The sequence below is a fragment of the Mobula hypostoma genome, chromosome 5 (assembly GCF_963921235.1).
Source record: "Mobula hypostoma chromosome 5, sMobHyp1.1, whole genome shotgun sequence".
Taxonomy (NCBI): domain Eukaryota; kingdom Metazoa; phylum Chordata; class Chondrichthyes; order Myliobatiformes; family Myliobatidae; genus Mobula; species Mobula hypostoma.
The window spans coordinates 6,532,732-6,551,335 of record NC_086101.1 but is presented as its reverse complement, the minus strand read 5'-3'; the positions used below and the strand labels follow the sequence as shown (position 1 = coordinate 6,551,335).

Below are 18,604 nucleotides of genomic sequence, written 5' to 3'. Positions count from 1 at the left end.
CCAGCTCCATCACGGGCACCCGCCTCCCCAGCAACCAGTTCAACAGGCGATCCCTCAAAAAGAATCATCCAGGTCCCCCATCAACCAAGGCACGCCCTCTTCTCATTGCTACCATCAGGGAGGAGGTACGGGACCCTGAAGACACACACTCAACATTTCAGGAACAGCCTCTTCCTGCCCGCCGTCAGATTTTGGAATGGGCAATAAACCCATGAACTAACCGAGCCACACAGACAAAATGCGGGAGGAACTCAGCTGGCCAAGCAGCATCCATGGAAAAAAAGTACAATCGACATTTCGGGCCTTTCTATCCTTTTTTTTTTGGTATGCTACAATCCTTTATTTTCTGCTTTTTTTTTGTAAGTTGTATGGTTTTTTGTTGTGAATTACACTATACTTTCTTTTTTCTTATATATATTTACAGTTCTCGGGGGTTGAATGCTCTGATTATTTTTTTTCTTTTACATACAGAAATAGTTGGTCTGGGTTTTTTTTCCCAGCGGGAGGTTGGGGTGGATACTAATTTTACATAATTCTCTTTTGGGTGCTTTTTCTTATTGTTATGAATTACATATTGGATTTGTTTGTTTCACACTGTATAAATCTCCATTTCGTTGTTTTTTTTTCCTGTAGTTCTATGTAGAAATGTATAAAAAAATTAATTAAAAAAAGACATTTCGGGCCGACACCCTTCAGCAGGACTGGAGGCAAAAAAGACGAGTAGATTTAAAAGGGGGGTTGAGGGGAAAGGGAAACACCGGGTGATTGGTGAAACTGGGAGGGGGAGGGTTGAAAAAGCAGGGAAGTGGATTGATGAAAGAATTACAGGGCTGGAGAAGGGGGAGTCTGAGAGGAGAGGACAGAGGCCATGGAGGAAAGAAAGAGGGGGAGAGGAGCACCTGCGGGGCGGGGCAATGGGCAGGCAAGGAAATAAGGTGAGAGAGCGAAAAGGGGATGTGGAACGGTGGGGAAGTGTGGACTTTACCAGAAGTTCAAGAAATTGATGTTCATGCCATCGGTTTGGAGGCTACGCAGATAGAACACAAGTTGTTGTTCCTCCAGCCTGAGCGTGGCCTCATCGTGACAGTAAGGGCCATGGATGGATATGTCCGAATGTGAATGGGAAGTGGAATTTCAATGGGTGGCCACTGGGAGATCCTGCTTCTTCTGGTGGCCGAAGGATAGATGCTCGCTAAAGCTGTCTCCCAATCTATGTTGTGTCTTATACAGGAGCACGGGACACGGTATAAGACCCCAACAGACTCACAGGTGAGGTGCTGATGAACTGTCTTATATATTTTTCCCTCTCTTTTTGAACTACTTATTTAATTTTTAAAATATATATACACTTACTGTAATTTATAAGTATCAATCTTATGTATTACAATGTACTGCTGCTACAAGGTAACAGATTTCATGACATACAGTGGTGATATAAGACCTGACTCTCATTTCCTTGTACTTACCATTTATAAAGTTTAATAAACAAGTGTCATATCTAACTTTCTCACTTTCAAAATGATTATAAAAATCTATCAGTTTATGATCACTCTTGCAATGAGATCCCACCTCTCTGGTTACAAATGCTCAGATCTAAATAGCCTCATCCTTGGTTCCTTCTGTAAGATATTTTTCTACAAAACTGTCCTAAATACACACTGTGACCTTGTCCTCCAAGCTACGTTTGTTTATTTGTTTTGTATACTTTTTCCACAGCCCACATTCTGTCCATTCTCAGCACTGTACTGTCGCTGCCTTTCGAGACCTGTAGATCACGTGAATAGGACACCACGTTTTATGAGGATAGGAGTCAGAGAAATTTACTATCGCCGATTAGACATAACCGAAGACACAGAATCCGATATTCCGTTTAATTACTTTACTACGTGATCATGGACAGCCAATTAGGATTCTGCGGAAGTGAGTACAATCTTAGTCTTTTATACCATTAAGTACCTGCAGATTTCAGGGGTCAAGAGTTCCTGCTTAGGCCATATCAACAAGGTTTTGGATGCTTTCTTACCTTACACATAGGGTTCCCACCTACCAATCAGTTGCCCATTAATTAGAAGAAACCAAGCCATTAGCCACGTAGACTTGAAGGGTTAAGGGTTACTCCTTACACACAACTTCCTTGCTTTGTCAGTTCTTCTTTTCTAACAGGACTTTGCTAATTAGTACAATTAGACAGAATCTATATCTCACCCTATTCTCATGATTTTGTTAACCCTTAATTCTCAAGCTTAATTTTCTTCCAGAATAGGTCGTTTCTCTTTGGAGCAAACGTAGATGAGATGTGACTTGGTGGAGGTGTACAAAATGATAAGGGGCATCGATGAACTGGATGGCAAGAGACTTTTTCCCAGGGTGGAAATGGCTAATAGGAGGGGGCACAATTTTAAGGTGAATGGAAGAAAACGTACAGGGGATGAATTCAAGAGCAGGGAGGTCATGCTGCAACTATACAGGGTACTGGTGAGGTCGCACCTGGAGTGCTGTGTGCAGTTCTGGTGTCCACACTTGAGGAAGGATATACTGGCTTTGGGGGCAGTGCAGAGGAGGTTCACCAGGTTGATTTCAGAGATGAAGAGGTTAACTTATGAAGAGAGATTGAGTCGCCTGGGACTACACTCTCTGGAGTTCAGAAGAATGAAAGGGGATCTTATAGAAACATACAAAATTTTGGAAGGGATAGATAAGATAGAAGTAGGAAAGTTGTTTCCATTGGTGGGTGAGACTAGAACTAGGGGACATTGCCTCAAGATTCAGGGGAGAAGATTTAGGATGGAGACGAGGAGAAACTGTTTTTCACAAAGAGTGGTGAAACTGTGGAATTCTCTCCCCAGGGAAGCAGTTGAGGCTTCTTCACTAAATATATTTAAGAAACAGTTACCTAGGTTTTTACATAATAAGGAATTAAGTGTTATGGAGAAAAGGCAGGTAGATGGAGCTGAGTTTACGGACAGATCAGCCATGATCTTATTGAATGGTGGGGCAAGCTCGATGGGAAGGGTGGCCTACTCCTGCTCCTACTTCTTATGTTCCTATGTCATTGGTAGTGTTTTTACGTAGAGAGTGGTGTGTTGGGGTGGTGACAGAGGTAAGATACATTAGAGACAGTTAAGGGACTCTTAAATAGGCAGATGGATGATAGGAAAATTCAGGGTTATTTAGGAGGTAAGAGTTAGATGGATCTAGGTTGAAAGGTCAGCACAACATTGTGGGTGTAATGTTCTGTGATCACACAAAGCAGGGCTCACATTCAGAGTGAAGACAGGCTTCTGAGTGGGAGCCAAATGTCATCTATTACTGCCAAACAAGCATCAAGAAACAAAGTTGAACGCAACAGCTTGGGTCTGTGCCCCACTGACTGACTGGAATTCGTTCACAGAGGATCCGAGGCAAAAATATCAAATTTAGTTATAGATACAGTAATTTGTGATTGGCAACTGTTTATCTGATGAGATTCTACTGCACAGCACACAAAAACAATCTGAATTGAAACAATTCAGCTTTTTCAAAAATACATGTTTAATATTGTTACAGCAAAAAAATACAATTCATGTCAAGGTCAGAAAACTTAACCTGATAAGGCTGTTTGAAGAATGCAGAATACAAACAAAATTCTGGGGCAGCTTCTTTCCATCACTGTAAAGAATTGATTCCCTATAGAAAAAACATTTCTAGTGAGGATAATGTCAAATTGCCAACATAAATGCAATACCGGCAACTTTCTTCTTTCAGAACATTTCCAGATGCCTCCTGGGGCTGCATTCAAACAAACACTTATTATGCTGTCCTTGCTGATAACAACAACTGCTTATATTCCATCCTCACCACCTTTCAGCTATTCTCTGCAAATCTTTCACCAAAACCTGCTAAAGATTCCACATTGCTATTTTAGCCCACAGAACATAGAACATGGAACACTACAGTACGGCCCTTCTGCCCACAATGTTGTGCTGACCTTTCATTGTACTCCAAGATCAATCTGACTCTTCCCTCTTACATTATCTTCCACTTCTCTCTCACCCGTGTGCTTATCTAAGGATCACTCAACTGCCCCAAATGTATCTGCCTCTACCATCACCCCGTCAGCCTTCCATGTACTTACCACTCTCTGTGTAAAATTTATCTCTGATATCCACTCTAGGCTTTCCTCCAATTACCTTCAAATTTTGCCCCTTGTATTAGCCATTTTGGCCCTGGGGAAAAGTCTCTGGCTGTCTACTCGATATCTGCCTCTTACCACCTTGTACACCTCTACCAAGTTACCTCTTATCCTCCTTTGTCCCAAAGAGAAAAGAAACAGCTTGTTCAACCCATCCTCGTAAAATATTTTGGAGAAAAGTTGTTCTTTTCCAATTTTCAAAGAATTCAGTTTAAAGTATTCTCAGAAGTACTGTGTAACCCTTATGTAACCCAGGGCTACGCATTCAATATATCCCTTTATAAAAACTGCCAATCTCTGAATTAAAGTCAACCGTTGCCCATATGAAGAAAACAGATTCAAACTTCTCCTCATGACACTGCTGAATTGGCAGACTCTCACGTTTAGATATTTCCACCTTGTGCTTTGGCCACACAAGGGGATAGAAACATAGAAACATAGAAAATAGGTGCAGGAGTAGGCCATTTGGCCCTTCAAGCCTGCACCACCATTTATTATGATCATGGCTGATCATCCAACTCAGAACCCCGCCCCAGCCTTCCCTCCATACCCCCAGAACCCCGTAGCCACAAGGGCCATATCTAACTCCCTCTTAAATATAGCCAATGAACTGGCCTCAACAGTTTCCTGTGGCAGAGAATTCCACAGATTCACCACTCTCTGTGTGAAGAAGTTTTTCCTAATCTCGGTCCTAAAAGGCTTCCCCTCTATCCTCAAACTGTGACCCCTCGTTCTGGACTTCCCCAACATCGGGAACAATCTTCCTGCATCTAGCCTGTCCAATCCCTTTAGGATCTTATACGTTTCAATCAGATCCCCCCTCAATCTTCTAAATTCCAACGAGTACAAGCCCAATTCATCCAGTCTTTCTTCATATGAAAGTCCTGCCATCCCAGGAATCAATCTGGTGAACCTTCTTTGTACTCCCTCTATGGCAAAGATGTCTTTCCTCAGATTAGGGGACCAAAACTGCACACAATACTCCAGGTGTGGTCTCACCAAGGCCTTGTACAACTGCAGTAGTACCTCCCTGCTCCTGTACTTGAATCCTCTCGCTATAAATGCCAGCATACCATTCGCCTTTTTCACCGCCTGCTGTACCTGCATGCCCACTTTCAATGACTGGTGTATAATGACACCCAGGTTTTGTTGCACCTCCCGTTTTCCTAATCGGCCACCATTCAGATAATAATCTGTTTTCCTAATTTTGCCACCAAAGTGGATAACTTCACATTTATCCACATTAAATTGCATCTGCCATGAATTTGCCCACTCACCCAACCTATCCAAGTCACCCTGCATCCTCTTAGCATCCTCCTCACTGCTAACACTGCCACCCAGCTTCGTGTCATCCGCAAACTTGGAGATGCTGCATTTAATTCCCTCATCCAAGTCATTAATATATATTGTAAACAACTGGGGTCCCAGCACTGAGCCTTGCGGTACCCCACTAGTCACCGCCTGCCATTCTGAAAAGGTTCCGTTTATTCCCACTCTTTGCTTCCTGTCTGCTAACCAATTCTCCACCCACACCAATACCTTACCCCCAATACCGTGTGCTTTAAGTTTGCACACTAATCTCCTGTGTGGGACCTTGTCAAAAGCCTTTTGAAAATCCAAATATACCACATCCACTGGTTCTCCCCTATCCACTCTACTAGTTACATCCTCAAAAAATTCTATGAGATTCGTCAGACATGATTTTCCTTTCACAAATCCATGCTGACTTTGTCCAATCATTTCACCGCTTTCCAAATGTGCTGTTATCACATCCTTGATAACTGACTCCAGCAGTTTCCCCACCACCGATGTTAGGCTAACCGGTCTATAATTCCCCGGTTTCTCTCTCCCTCCTTTTTTAAAAAGTGGGGTTACATTAGCCACCCTCCAATCCTCAGGAACTAGTCCAGAATCTAACGAGTTTTGAAAAATTATCACTAATGCATCCACTATTTCTTGGGCTACTTCTTTAAGCACTCTAGGATGCAGACCATCTGGCCCTGGGGATTTATCTGCCTTCAATCCCTTCAATTTACCTAACACCACTTCCCTACTAACATGTATTTCGCTCAGTTCCTCCATCTCACTGGACCCTCTGTCCCTTACTATTTCTGGAAGATTATTTATGTCCTCCTTAGTGAAGACAGAACCAAAGTATTTATTCAATTGGTCTGCCATGTCCTTGCTCCCCATAATCAATTCACCTGTTTCTGTCTGCAGGGGACCTACATTTGTCTTTACCAGTCTTTTCCTTTTTACATATCTATAAAAGCTTTTACAGTCCGTTTTTATGTTCCCTGCCAGTTTTCTCTCATCATCTTTTTTCCCCTTCCTAATTAAGCCCTTTGTCCTCCTCTGCTGAACTCTGAATTTCTCCCAGTCCTCAGGTGAGCCACTTTCTCTGGCTAATTTGTATGCTTCTTCTTTGGAATTGATACTATCCCTAATTTCTCTTGTCAGCCACGGGTGCACTACCTTCCTTGATTTATTCTTTTGCCAAACTGGGATGAACAATTGTTGTAGTTCATCCATGCAACCTTTAAATGCTTGCCATTGCATATCCACCGTCAATCCTTTAAGTGTCATTTGCCAGTCTATCTTAGCTAATTCACGTCTCATACCTTCAAAGTCACCCCTCTTTAAGTTCAGAACCTTTGTTTCTGAATTAACTATGTCACTCTCCATCTTAATGAAGAATTCCACCATATTATGGTCACCCTTACCCAAGGGGCCTCTCATGACAAGATCGCTAATTAACCCTTCCTCATTGCTCAAAACCCCGTCCAGAATAGCCTGCTCTCTAGTTGGTTCCTCAACATGTTGGTTCAAAAAACCATCCCGCATACATTCCAAGAAATCCTCTTCCTCAGCACCTTTACCAATTTGGTTCACCCAGTCTACATGTAGATTGAAGTCACCCATTATAACTGCTGTTCCTTTATTGCACACATTTCTAATTTCCTGTTTAATACCATCTCCGACCTCACTACTACTGTTAGGTGGCCTGTACACAACTCCCACCAGCGTCTTCTGCCCCTTGGTGTTACGCAGCTCTACCCATATCGATTCCACATCTTCCCGGCTTATGTCCTTCCTTTCTATTGCGTTAATCTCCTCTTTAACCAGCAACGCCACCCCACCTCCCCTTCCTTCATGTCTATCCCTCCTGAATATTGAATATCCCTGAACGTTGAGCTCCCATCCCTGATCACCCTGGAGCCATGTCTCTGTGATCCCAACTATATCATAATCATTAATAACAATCTGCACTTTCAATTCATCCACCTTATTACGAATGCTCCTTGCATTGACACATAAAGCCTTCAGGCGCTCTTTTACAACTCTCTTTGCCCTTATACAATTATGTTGAAAAGTGGCCCTTTTTAATGCTTGCCCTGGATTTGTCGGCCTGCCACTTTTACTTTTCTCCTTTGTACTTTTTGCTTCTACCCTCACTTTACACCCCTCTGTCTCTCTGCACTGGTTCCCATCCCTCTGTTGTGAACTAACCTCCTCACGCCTGGCCTCTTTAATTTGATTCCCACCCCCCAACTATTCTAGTTTAAAGTCACCTCAGTAGCCCCCGCTAATCTCCCTGCCAGGATATTGGTCCCCCTAGGATTCAAGTGTAACCCGTCCTTTTTGTACAGGTCACGCCTGCGCCAAAAGAGGTTCCAATGATCCAAAAACTTGAATCCCTGCCCCAGAGTGGTAAAGAAGACAACCGGCTTATTTGCAATCATCGGTTGGAGTGCTGAGTTTAAAAGTTGGCAAGTCATGTTGCAACAGTATAAAAATATTGTTGAGTCCCGTTTAGAGTCTGTGATCGACGAAAGAGGTAAAGAGCTAAAGAAAATGAAATCTGATAGGAGAAGGGGAAGGATGAGGGGCACCAGACAAGAGTTGACGGGCGGATGAGGAAAAGAAAAGGGATAAGAGGAAAACCAGAATGAGGAAAGAATGAAAAGGGCTGGAAATTACCGAAAGTTGGAGAAGTCAATGCCATCAGAGATAGAATACGAGTTGTTGCTATAACCTGAAAAGGCAAGATTCAAGATTGCTCAATGTCATTTCCAGTACACAAGTGTAAAGGAGAACAAAATAATCATTACTACAGGTCCCATGCAGCACAGAAAAAGTACTATAAGGAATACAAAAATCATTAAAAAACACAATAAAGATAAAGATGTAAAATAATTTGTACACCTAGATTGATTCCCCCAGTCCTGATCAATAAGCTACAGAACCTGGGCCTCTGCAACTGAATCCTCGACTTCCTAACCGGACGACGACCACAACCTGTGCGGATTGGTGATAATCCTGAGAGTACTCAGGTGCACTGTGCACTGAGAGGACAGACTTGAGTGGAACACCAAAACAAGACTTGAGCATGAGTCTCCAGAGGGTTCCTGTGCTGTGGAAGACGTCCTGCCTCGTCCCTGTGCCGAAGACATCGCACCCCAGCGGCCTCAATAACTACAGACTGGTGGCAATGACCTCCCACATCATGAAGACCCTGGAGAGACTTGTTCTGGAGCTGCTCCGGCCTGTGGTCAGGCCAAACTTAGATCCCCCTCCAGTTCGCCTACCAACCCCGACTAGAAGTTGAGGATGCCATCGTCTACCTGCTGAACCCTGTCTACGCCCACCTGGACAAGCCAGCGAGCACTGTGAGGGTCATGTTTTTTGACTTCTCTGTTATAGAAGTCAAACGGAACACACTGGAGGCTGAGGTAAAACAAAGGGCCCTGTGGAAAGTCCTGGCAATTCTGGACAATGTTTCTCACCCTTTGCATGCCACCTTGGCTGAACAGAGGAGCAATTTCGGTAACAGTCTAAGACAACTGCACCATTCCTAAGAGCATGAGTTTATTCTTACCCTCAGCCATTAAGTTCCATAATGCGTCAACCTGTAGCCAGAGCAGTGATGTCCCCTTCCTGTTAGACTGTTTGTGGTTTGTATTCTTTTTACTTTTCTTCTCATATTTGTATTTGTGCACTTGTAATGCTACTGTGACACTGTAATTTCCTTTGGGATCAATAAAGTATCTACTTATCTATCTAATATCTCCTCCATACTTTCAGGCAACACTGGCACACATCGGGGGTGTGTGCTTAGCCCAATGCTCTACTCCACCTATATCCATGACTGTGTGGCTAAATATAGCTCAAATACCACTGAAAATTTGCTGACGATACAACCATTGTTGGTGTAACCTCAGATGGAGATGACAGGGTGTACAGGAGCAAGATATACCAGCTAGTTGAGTGGTGTTGCAGCAACAACCTTATACTCAATGTCAGTAAGATGAAAGTGCTGATTGTGGACTTCAGGTAGGGCAAGATGAGGGAACACGAACCAATCCTCATAGAGGGGTCAGAAGTGGAGAGAGTGAGCAATTTCAAGTTCCTGGGTGTCAAAATCTCTGAGGATTTAACCTGGTCCCAACATATCAATTCAGCTGTAAAGGCAGCAAGGCAATGGCCACATTTCATTAGGAGATTGAAGAGTTTGGGTTTGTCAACTAAAAAACTCGAAAACTTCTAGAACATACTGAGGAGAGTGTTCTGTCAGGCCGCACACTGTCCAGTGGGGAGGGGGGATGCTACTGAACAGGTCAAAAGAAGCTATAGAAAGATGTAAAACTAGCTCCATCTTGGGACCAGCCTCCATCGAATCCAAGACACCTTCAAGGAGTGGTGCCCAGCACCCAGGACGTGCCCTCTTCTCATTGTTACCATCACGAAGGAGTTTCAGAAGCCCGAAAGCACACACTCAGCGATTCAGGAACAGCTTCTTCCCCTCTGCCATCTGATACCTAAATGGGCACTGAACCTATGAACACTAACTCACTTCTTTAAAATACATGTTATTTTTTTTTTTGCACTATTCTTAATCGATTCCATATACATTTATATAGAAACATAGAAAACATACAGTACAATACAGGCCCTTTGGCCCACAAAGCTGTGCCAAAGAACTACCTAGGCTTTACCCATAGCCCTCCATTTTTCCAAGCTCTATGTACCCACCCAGGAGTCTCTTAAAAGACCCTATTGTTTCTGCCTCCACCACCGCTGCCGGCAGCCCATTCCACGCACTCACCACTCTCTGCGTAAAAAATTTACCCCTGACATCTCCTCTGTACCTACTTCCAAGCACCTTAAAACTGTGCCCTCTCATGCTAGCCATTTCAGCCCCGGGGGAAAGTCTCTGACTATCCACACGATCAATGCCTCTCATTATCTTGTACACCTCTATCAGGTCACCTCTCATCCTCCGTCGCTCCAAGGAGAAAAGGCCCAGTTCACTCAAACTATTCTCATAAGGTATGCTCCCCAATCCAGGCAACATCATTGTAAATCTCCTCTGCACCCTTTCTATGGTTTCCACGTTCTTTATGTAGTGAAGCAACCAGAATTGGGCACAGTACTCCAAGTGGAGTCTGACCAGGGTCCTATATAGCTGCACCATTACCTCTTGGCTCTTAAAATCAATCCCATGATTGATGAAGGCCAATGCACTGTATGCCTTCTTAACCACACATTTAATCTGTGTAGCAGCTTTGAGTATCCTATGGACTCGGATTCCAAGATCCCGCTGATCCTCCACACTGCCAAGAGTCTTACCGTGAATACCATATTCTGCCATCATATTTGACCTACCAAAATGAACTACCTCACACTTATCTGGGTTGAACTCCATCAGCCACTTCTAAGCCCATTTTTGCATCCTATCAATGTCCCGTTGTAACCTCTGACAGCCCTCCACACCATCCACAATATCCCTAACCTTTGTGTCATCAGCAAATTTACTAACCCATCCCTCCACTTCCTCATCCAGGTCATTTATTATAAAAATCACAAAGAGTAAGGGTCCCAGAACAGATTCCTGAGGTTCACCACCGGTCACCGGCCTCCGTGCAGAATATGACCTCTCCCATCCTCATTGATGATGCAAAGATCATTGCCAGAGGCTCAGCAATCTCCTCCCTCACTTCCCACAGTAGCTTGGGGTACATCCTGTCTGGTACCGGTGACTTATCCAACTTGGTGCTTTCCAAAAGCTCCAGCATATCCTCTTTCTTAATATCTACATTCTCAAGCTTTCCAGTCCACTGCAAGTCATCCCTACGATCGCCAAGATCCTTTTCCATAGTGAATACTGAAGCAAAGTATTCATTAAGTACCTCTGCTATTTCCTCCGGTTCCATACACACTTTTCCACTATCACACTTGATTAGTCCTATTCTCTCCTGGCCCTTTCTGACTCTCCTAATTTCATTCTTAAGCTCCTTCCCGCTAGCCTTATAGTCATCTAGATTCATATCGTTACCTAGTTTTTTGAACCTTTTGTAAGCTCTTCTTTTCTTCTTGACTTGATTTACAACAGCCTTTGTGCACCACAGATCTTGTACCCTATCATCCTTTCCATGTCTCATTGGAACGTACCTACGCAGAGCCCCACGCAAATACCCCTGAATATTTGCCACATTTCTTCCGTACATTTCCCTGAGAACGTCTGTTTCCAATTTATGCTTCCAAGTTCCTCATAGTCCAATTAAACTTTTCCCTAACTTGTCTGTTCCTATCCTTCTCCAGTGCTATAGTAAAGGAAATAGAATTGTGATCACTATCTCCAAAATGCTCTCCGACTGAGAGACCTGACACCTGACCAGGTTCATTTCCCAATACCAGATCAATTACAGCCTCTTCTCTTGTAGGCTTATCTACATATTGTGTTAAGAAACCTTCCTGAACAGACCAACCCATCTAAACCCCTCGCTCTAGGGAGATGCCAATCAATATTTGGGAATTAAAATCTCTCACCTCAACAACCCTGTTAGTATTACTCTCTTCCAGATTCTGTCTCCCTTGTCTGCTCCTCGATGTCCCTGTTACTATTGGGTAGTCTAAAAAACACCCATTTGGGTTATTGACCCCTTCCTATTCCTAACTTCCACCCACAGAGACTCTGTAGACAACCCCTCTATGAGTTCCTCCTTTTCTGCATCCGTGACACTATCTCTGATCAGCAGTGCCACGCCCCCACCTCTTTTATATTTACTCTCTGTAATTGATTTATTGAATTATCTTTCTTACTATGTATTGCATTGTTCTGCTGCTGCCAAGTTAACAAATTTCATGACGCATGCCAGTGACAGTAAACCCCATTCTGATGTTCTGTGTATTATTGGTTCTTTTTTTTTTAAATTGTTTTCACGATTTCTTTTCTCGTATGTTGGATGTTTGACCGTCTTTATGGTGGGGTTGCGGGTTTTTTTCCTGGATTCTATTGTGTTTCTTTGTTTTGTAGCTGCCCGTAAGGAGATGAATCTCAAGGTTGTATAAAGTACACATACTTTGATAATAATGTATGTCGAACTTTGTGCAAAGGGGTAAACAGTGGCTGATGGTAGAAATAGAAATAATAAAAGATATGGGGCTTGTTGATTGGGAAACTACACTGAGTTAAAAAGACAATTAAGAGGATGTAAAATGTGTGCAAGTCCGATATCCAACAAATAACTGCAATTTCTGTAGAGTTGTAACAGTTTTATTACACATATATAGTGTTCTATGCGGTGAAGGTAGTACTTCCACATCTTGAGCTGTCAGAGAAGGTGCCCAGAAACACGATGCAAGGGAGTCAAACGCAATGCATAATAAACGAGGCACACCTTTTCCATCCTAACACACTTCATTTGTAACAGAAAAATGCAGATGAAATGCAGCTGAGGATTTTTCAAACAAATTAAGGGACTGATATACTTTGACCTTTGAATACGGAGACAGCAAGCAAACTTGTAAACAGCTTCCTGCATCGCGCTGTTATGAATACCAACTATTAGTTCAGTTGCTGGGACATCTGATCCAGCAACAATCAGCCTTAATAAACCTTGTTAGTTCAGATTGCAAGGTGACCTCGCAGTGAATAGCTGCATTTCTGACTTTGTACAGGAGACTGGCTGCTCCTGGCCAACTCTCTCTATGAATTCTGACCAGATGCTCCCAAGACCAAATTCTGCAAATCTGAGAGGGCCGTCTCCAGTGATTTTGAAAATGACTCTGTGTTAGTCTCTTCACAGCAATTGAATGCGGAGACAGAGAAATTGATGTGATCTTCCAAAGGATTGTACCAAACTCCATACCCATCTGGTTCCATGGGGCCGAAACACATCACACAGTCCGCCCTAGAAGAGACCTATAAAAGAGAAAAGTTCCAACGTTAAGAGAACTCACTCTGATCTCAAATAGCACCATGATAGCAAGTGGTTAGTGTTTTTACTGTTACAGCACCAGCAACCCTGATTCATCTCCTGCCCCTCTCTGTGAAGAGTTCGTACATTCTTCCCGTGACTACGTGGGTTTCCTCTGGGTGCTCCGCTCTCCTCCTGTGTTTCAAAGACGCAACATGGGCGCAAATGGGTTGTGCAGGTTTAGGCCAGAGGAGCATGTTAGCATGCTGTGTCTCCAAATAAAAAATAAATAAATAAATCTTTCACACTGACCATCATGCTACCATGAAACCAGCCAATTATTTCATAAACACATCTGGTCCAGCAGTGTTCCTCATATGAGAACACATCTGTTCACAGACCTCCCAGAGAGGGTTCTCAAAATCAAAGGATGTCCAACCACAAGAGGTTCTGCAGATGCTGGAGGTCTCGAGCAACACACACAAAATGCTGAGGAAGTCGGGTCAGGCAGCATCTATGGAGAGGAATGAAGGGCAGATGCTAACGGGTAGCGGTGGAACTCCCTGCTCATAGCCCAGACACACCTGCCCTGTGGAGAGTCTCCAGTGCGTCGCCACAGCAAAAGACGTGTCCATGAAGATCTCCGGCACACTCAGCCCTTCTTCAATAGCCTGCAGCTTCAGCCCCAACAGGTGTCGATCAATCGCCAACCCTTTCAAAGCCTGCGAGTGAAATCAAACAGGTACAATTGACACATATCATGGGCGTTCACAGCTTCAATGATATTCTATGTTCCAATATTACTCTGTATATCAATAATATCCTGTTCTACTATTATTTATACGTATCAATAATATTTTATGACGCGATAGCCACTGCTCTACATATCGTCCTTACACATCTGCAGAAGAAGGATGCTTTTGTGGGAATGCTGTTCTCGGACTACAGTTCAGCAATCAACACCATAGTTTCATCCAGGCTCGACAAGTTTAGAGATCTTGGCCTTCACCCTGCTTTGTGCAGCTGGATCCTGGACTTCCTGTCAGATCGCTGACAGGTTGTAAGAATGGACTCCCTCACCTCCAACCCTCTGACTCTCAACACAGTTGCCCCTCAGGGCTGTGTACTGAGTCACCTCCTTTACTCCCTGTATACCCATAACTGCATTGCCACCCACAGTTCCAATCTGCTAATTATATTGGCTGATGACACTACATTGATTGGCCTAATCTCAAACAATAATAAGGTGGCCTGCAGGGAAGAAGTCATCGCCCTGACACAGTGGTGTCAAGAAAACAACCTCTCCCTCAATGTCGCAAAATCAAAGGAGCTGGTTGTGGATTACAGGAGGAATGGAGACAGGCTAACCCCTACTGACATCAATGGATCTGGGGTTGAGAGGGTGAACAGCTTCAAGTTCCTCAGCATCCACATCACTGACGATCTCACATGGTCTGTACATACCAGCTGTGGTGAAAAAGGCCTCTTTCACCTCAGGTAGTTGAAGAAGTTTGGTATGGGCCCCCAGATCCTAAAAACTTTCTGCAAGGCATAACTGAGAGCAGCTTTATTGGCTGCATCACTGCCTGGTACAGGAACTGTACTTCCCTTAATCACAGGACTCTGCAGAGAGTGGTGTGGACGGCTCAGCACATCTGTAATTGTGAAATTCCCATGATTCAGGACATTTTCAAGGACAGGTGTGTAAAAAGGGCCCGTAGGATGTTTGGGGACCCAAGCCATCCCAACCACAATCTATTCCAGCTGCTACCATCCGGGAAGCAGTACTGCAGCATAAAAGCCAGGATCAACATGCTCCGGGACACCTTCTTCTACCAGGCCATCAGACTGATTAATACATGCTGAATTGAGTGTACTCTATATTACATTGACTGTTCTATTTATTATAAATTACTATGATTGCACATTACACATTTAAATGGAGACGTAACGTAGAGATTTTTACTTCTCATGTATGTGAAGGATGTAAGAAATAAAGTCAATTCAATTCAATTCAACTCTTGTCCTCCAAGAGGGTATGGGGAGATGGCAGGGGAGTGGGGATGACTGGAAGAATTGGATCAGCACATGATTGAATGGCAGAGCAGACTCAATGGGCCGAATGGCCTATTTCTGCTCCTATGTCGTATGGTCTTACGGACCACAACCTTGTTATGCTTTGAAGGCTTGTGTGCTTCCATGACCCTGACCTATGTTGGCTGGAGTCAGGGCTTCACACTTTGGCTCTTGGTAGGGTCACCTACCTCAAACAGGCAAAGGTTAGAGGCCAGACTCAGGGTGGTCCACTAGTCCCCCAGGTTTGGCAGCTCAGGGCTAACAACCCTCACTGGTAAAACAAAACTGGTACGGAAACAGCACTGGGAAATCCTTCTACAAAGGGACTTCGTGCAGGAAACCCTAAAAGTTGATATGCAGGTTGGGTTGGTAGTGAGGAAGGCAAGTGTGATGTCAGCATTCATTTCAAGAGGAGAATATAAATGCAAAGGTGTAATGTTGAGGCTTTATAAAGTACTGACGAGGCCTCACTTAAGAGTATTGTGGGCAGTTTTGAGTCCCTTATCTGAGAAAGGACGTGATGGCATTGGACAGCATTCAAAGGAGGTTCATGAAAATGATTCCCGGATTGAGAAGCTTGTCATTTGAGGAGCGTTTGATGGCTCTGGGCCTCTGCTCCTTGGAATTCAGAAGAATGAAGGGGTGGCCTCTCTCTTGACAGAGTGGATGTGGAGAGGATGTTCCCTATGGTGGGAGAGTCTAAGACCAGAGGACACAGCCTCAAAATTAGGAGCTGTCCTTTTAGAACGGAGATGAGTAGAAATTGCTTTAGCCAGGGAGTGGTGAATCTGTGGAATTTGTTGCCACAGGGGGCTGATCTCAGAGGATCCGTCCCGGGCCCAACACATTGATAGAATCATAAGGAAGGCACACCAACAACTATACCGTACTTATTTAGGAGTTTGAGGAGTTTTGCTATGTCACCAATGACTCTCATAAATTTCTACAGATGTACCGTGGAGAGCATTCTGATTAGTTGCATCACCATCTGGTATGGTGGCTCTAATACACAGGATCAGAAGATGCTGCAGAGGGTTTAGACTCAGCCAGCTCCATCATGAGAACCAGCCTCCCCACCACTGAGAACATCTTCAAAAGACGATGCCACTAAATGAGGGCATCCATCTTTAAGGACCCCCATCGCCCAGGACACGCCCTGCTCTCATTGCAAGCATCAGGTAGGAGGTACGAGAGCCTGAAAATGCACACCCAACATTTTAGGATGGTTCCCACCTCCACTGAGGGTCTAAAACTGTCCTTCCAGATGAGGCAACACTTCCCCTGCAAGTTCAAGTTCAAGTTTCTTGTCATCTGACTGCATACGTACACAACCAACTGAAACATTGCTCTGGAGCACAGTGCACCCACAAAACATATATCACACACTGTACATACACCAATATATTACCTTAAATAATAAAATGTAATTCAAAATGCATGTAGTGCTCAGCACGTGTAAACAGTAAACAGCTTGCGTCCTAGTGATGAGACCTCAGTGGTGGTAGGGTGTACGTTAGTCTCACAGCCTGAGTGAAGGACCTGTTACCCAGTCTTACAAGTCCTATTCCTGATGCTCCTGATCCTCCTTAATGACTGGCATTTGTGGATCAAAGAGATTGTGGGATGGGTGGGAGGGGTCCTCAACAAAGTCTCGGGCCCTTCGTCTACATCGCTCCTGATAAATATCACAAATAGGGGGGAGACCCCCAGTGATCCTCTCGGTGGTTTTACTGTCCTCCATAGGGTCTTGTGATCCAATGTCTTGCAGCTTCCATACCACACAGTGATGCAGCCAGACAGGAGAATCTCAATGGTACTCCTGTGTAAAGCTGTTAGAATGGGGGCAGAGAGTCTTGCACACCTCAATCTCCTCTAAAGTTGTAGACTCTGCTGTGCCTTCATGACTAGTGAGGAGGAGTTGTGCGTCCAGGTTAGATCATCCGTTATGTGCACACCAAGGAACTTTGTGCTTTTCTCTCTCTGTGTGGCAGAGACATTGATGAGCAATGGGGAGTGGTCGACCCGTACCTCCCTGAAGACCACAACCATCTCTTCTATCTTGTCCATGTCGAGACTCAGATTGTTGTTCTCACACCGTTTGACAAGGCTCTCTACCTCCTCTCCGTATGCCGACTCATCATTGTTACCGATGAGGCCAACCACTGTAGTATGATGTGGACTGAGTTGCCGTCCGTGCAGCAGGACCTGTAGTATGATCAGCAGACTTGCTGATGGGGTTGAGTTGAATCTGGCAGTGCAGTCAAGAGTCAACAGTGGGCTGAGCAGACCGCACTGGGAGCCACCGGTGCTTAGTGCGATGGAGCTCGAGATGTTGCTGCCAACTCCGATTGACTGGGGTCTTTCCGTGAGGAAGCCCAAGACCCATTTACAGAGAGGGACGATGAGCCTCAACAAGCACAATTTACCCAGCAGCCTCTGAGGGATGATAGTGCTAAACACAGAGGTGGAGTTGATGAAGAACACTCTGCTGCATGAGGAATTGCTCTCCAGGTGGGACAGAGCAGGTCAGAGTTGAAGGCCAAGGCTATGGCATCATCAGTAGAGCAGCAGATGAAAAGGTGCAATGTAGCCGTAAGTTTGGACTTTAAATCATCCATTACCAGCCATTCCAATTATTTCACAAAGTCTTTTGGGGTCATCTCCTGTATCTGGTTCTCTCGATGCGGCCTCCTCAAAATTGGTGAGACCAGATGTTGATTGGGGGACTGCTTGTCGACCATCCTCGGTTTATTCATAATAAGCAGGATGTCCCGCTGGCCAACCATTTTAATTCCAGTCCCCATCCCATTCCAACACGGCAGCCCATGAGCTCCTCTATTGCCACAATGAGGCCACTGTATATTCCGTCTGGGTAGCCTCCAACCTGATGGCACGAACACCAAATTCTCCAACTTCCAGTAATTTCCCCCCCCTTCCCTCTTCTTGCATTTCCATTCTTGCTCCCCCTTACCTCTTCTCTTCTCTTTACTTGCCTATCTCCTCCCATTGCTGCCCTCCCTCTTTCCCCTTCTCCAATGATCCACACTCTTCTCCTATCAGATTCCTCCTTCTTCAGCCCTTTCCCTTTTTGACCTATCGCCTCCCAGCTTCTCACTTCAATCCCCTGCCCCACTCACCTACCTTCCCCCTTACCCAA

At 44.4% G+C, this 18,604-nt stretch overlaps 1 protein-coding gene across 1 annotated transcript in view; it reads right to left on the bottom strand.

Moving 5' to 3' along the window:
- Nucleotides 1–12,712: 12,712 nt before the first annotated feature.
- The window catches only part of LOC134346534 (carnitine O-acetyltransferase-like), a 70,328-nt gene continuing 64,436 nt past the window's right edge, over nt 12,713–18,604 (bottom strand). Inside the window, exons 13-14 of the mRNA XM_063047945.1 lie at nt 13,956–14,093; nt 12,713–13,376 (exon numbers count right to left, since the gene is read on the bottom strand). Of these exons, the coding sequence (XP_062904015.1) occupies nt 13,161–13,376; nt 13,956–14,093 (354 nt within the window). The 3' untranslated portion in view covers nt 12,713–13,160. The remainder of the gene's footprint in view (nt 13,377–13,955; nt 14,094–18,604) is intronic.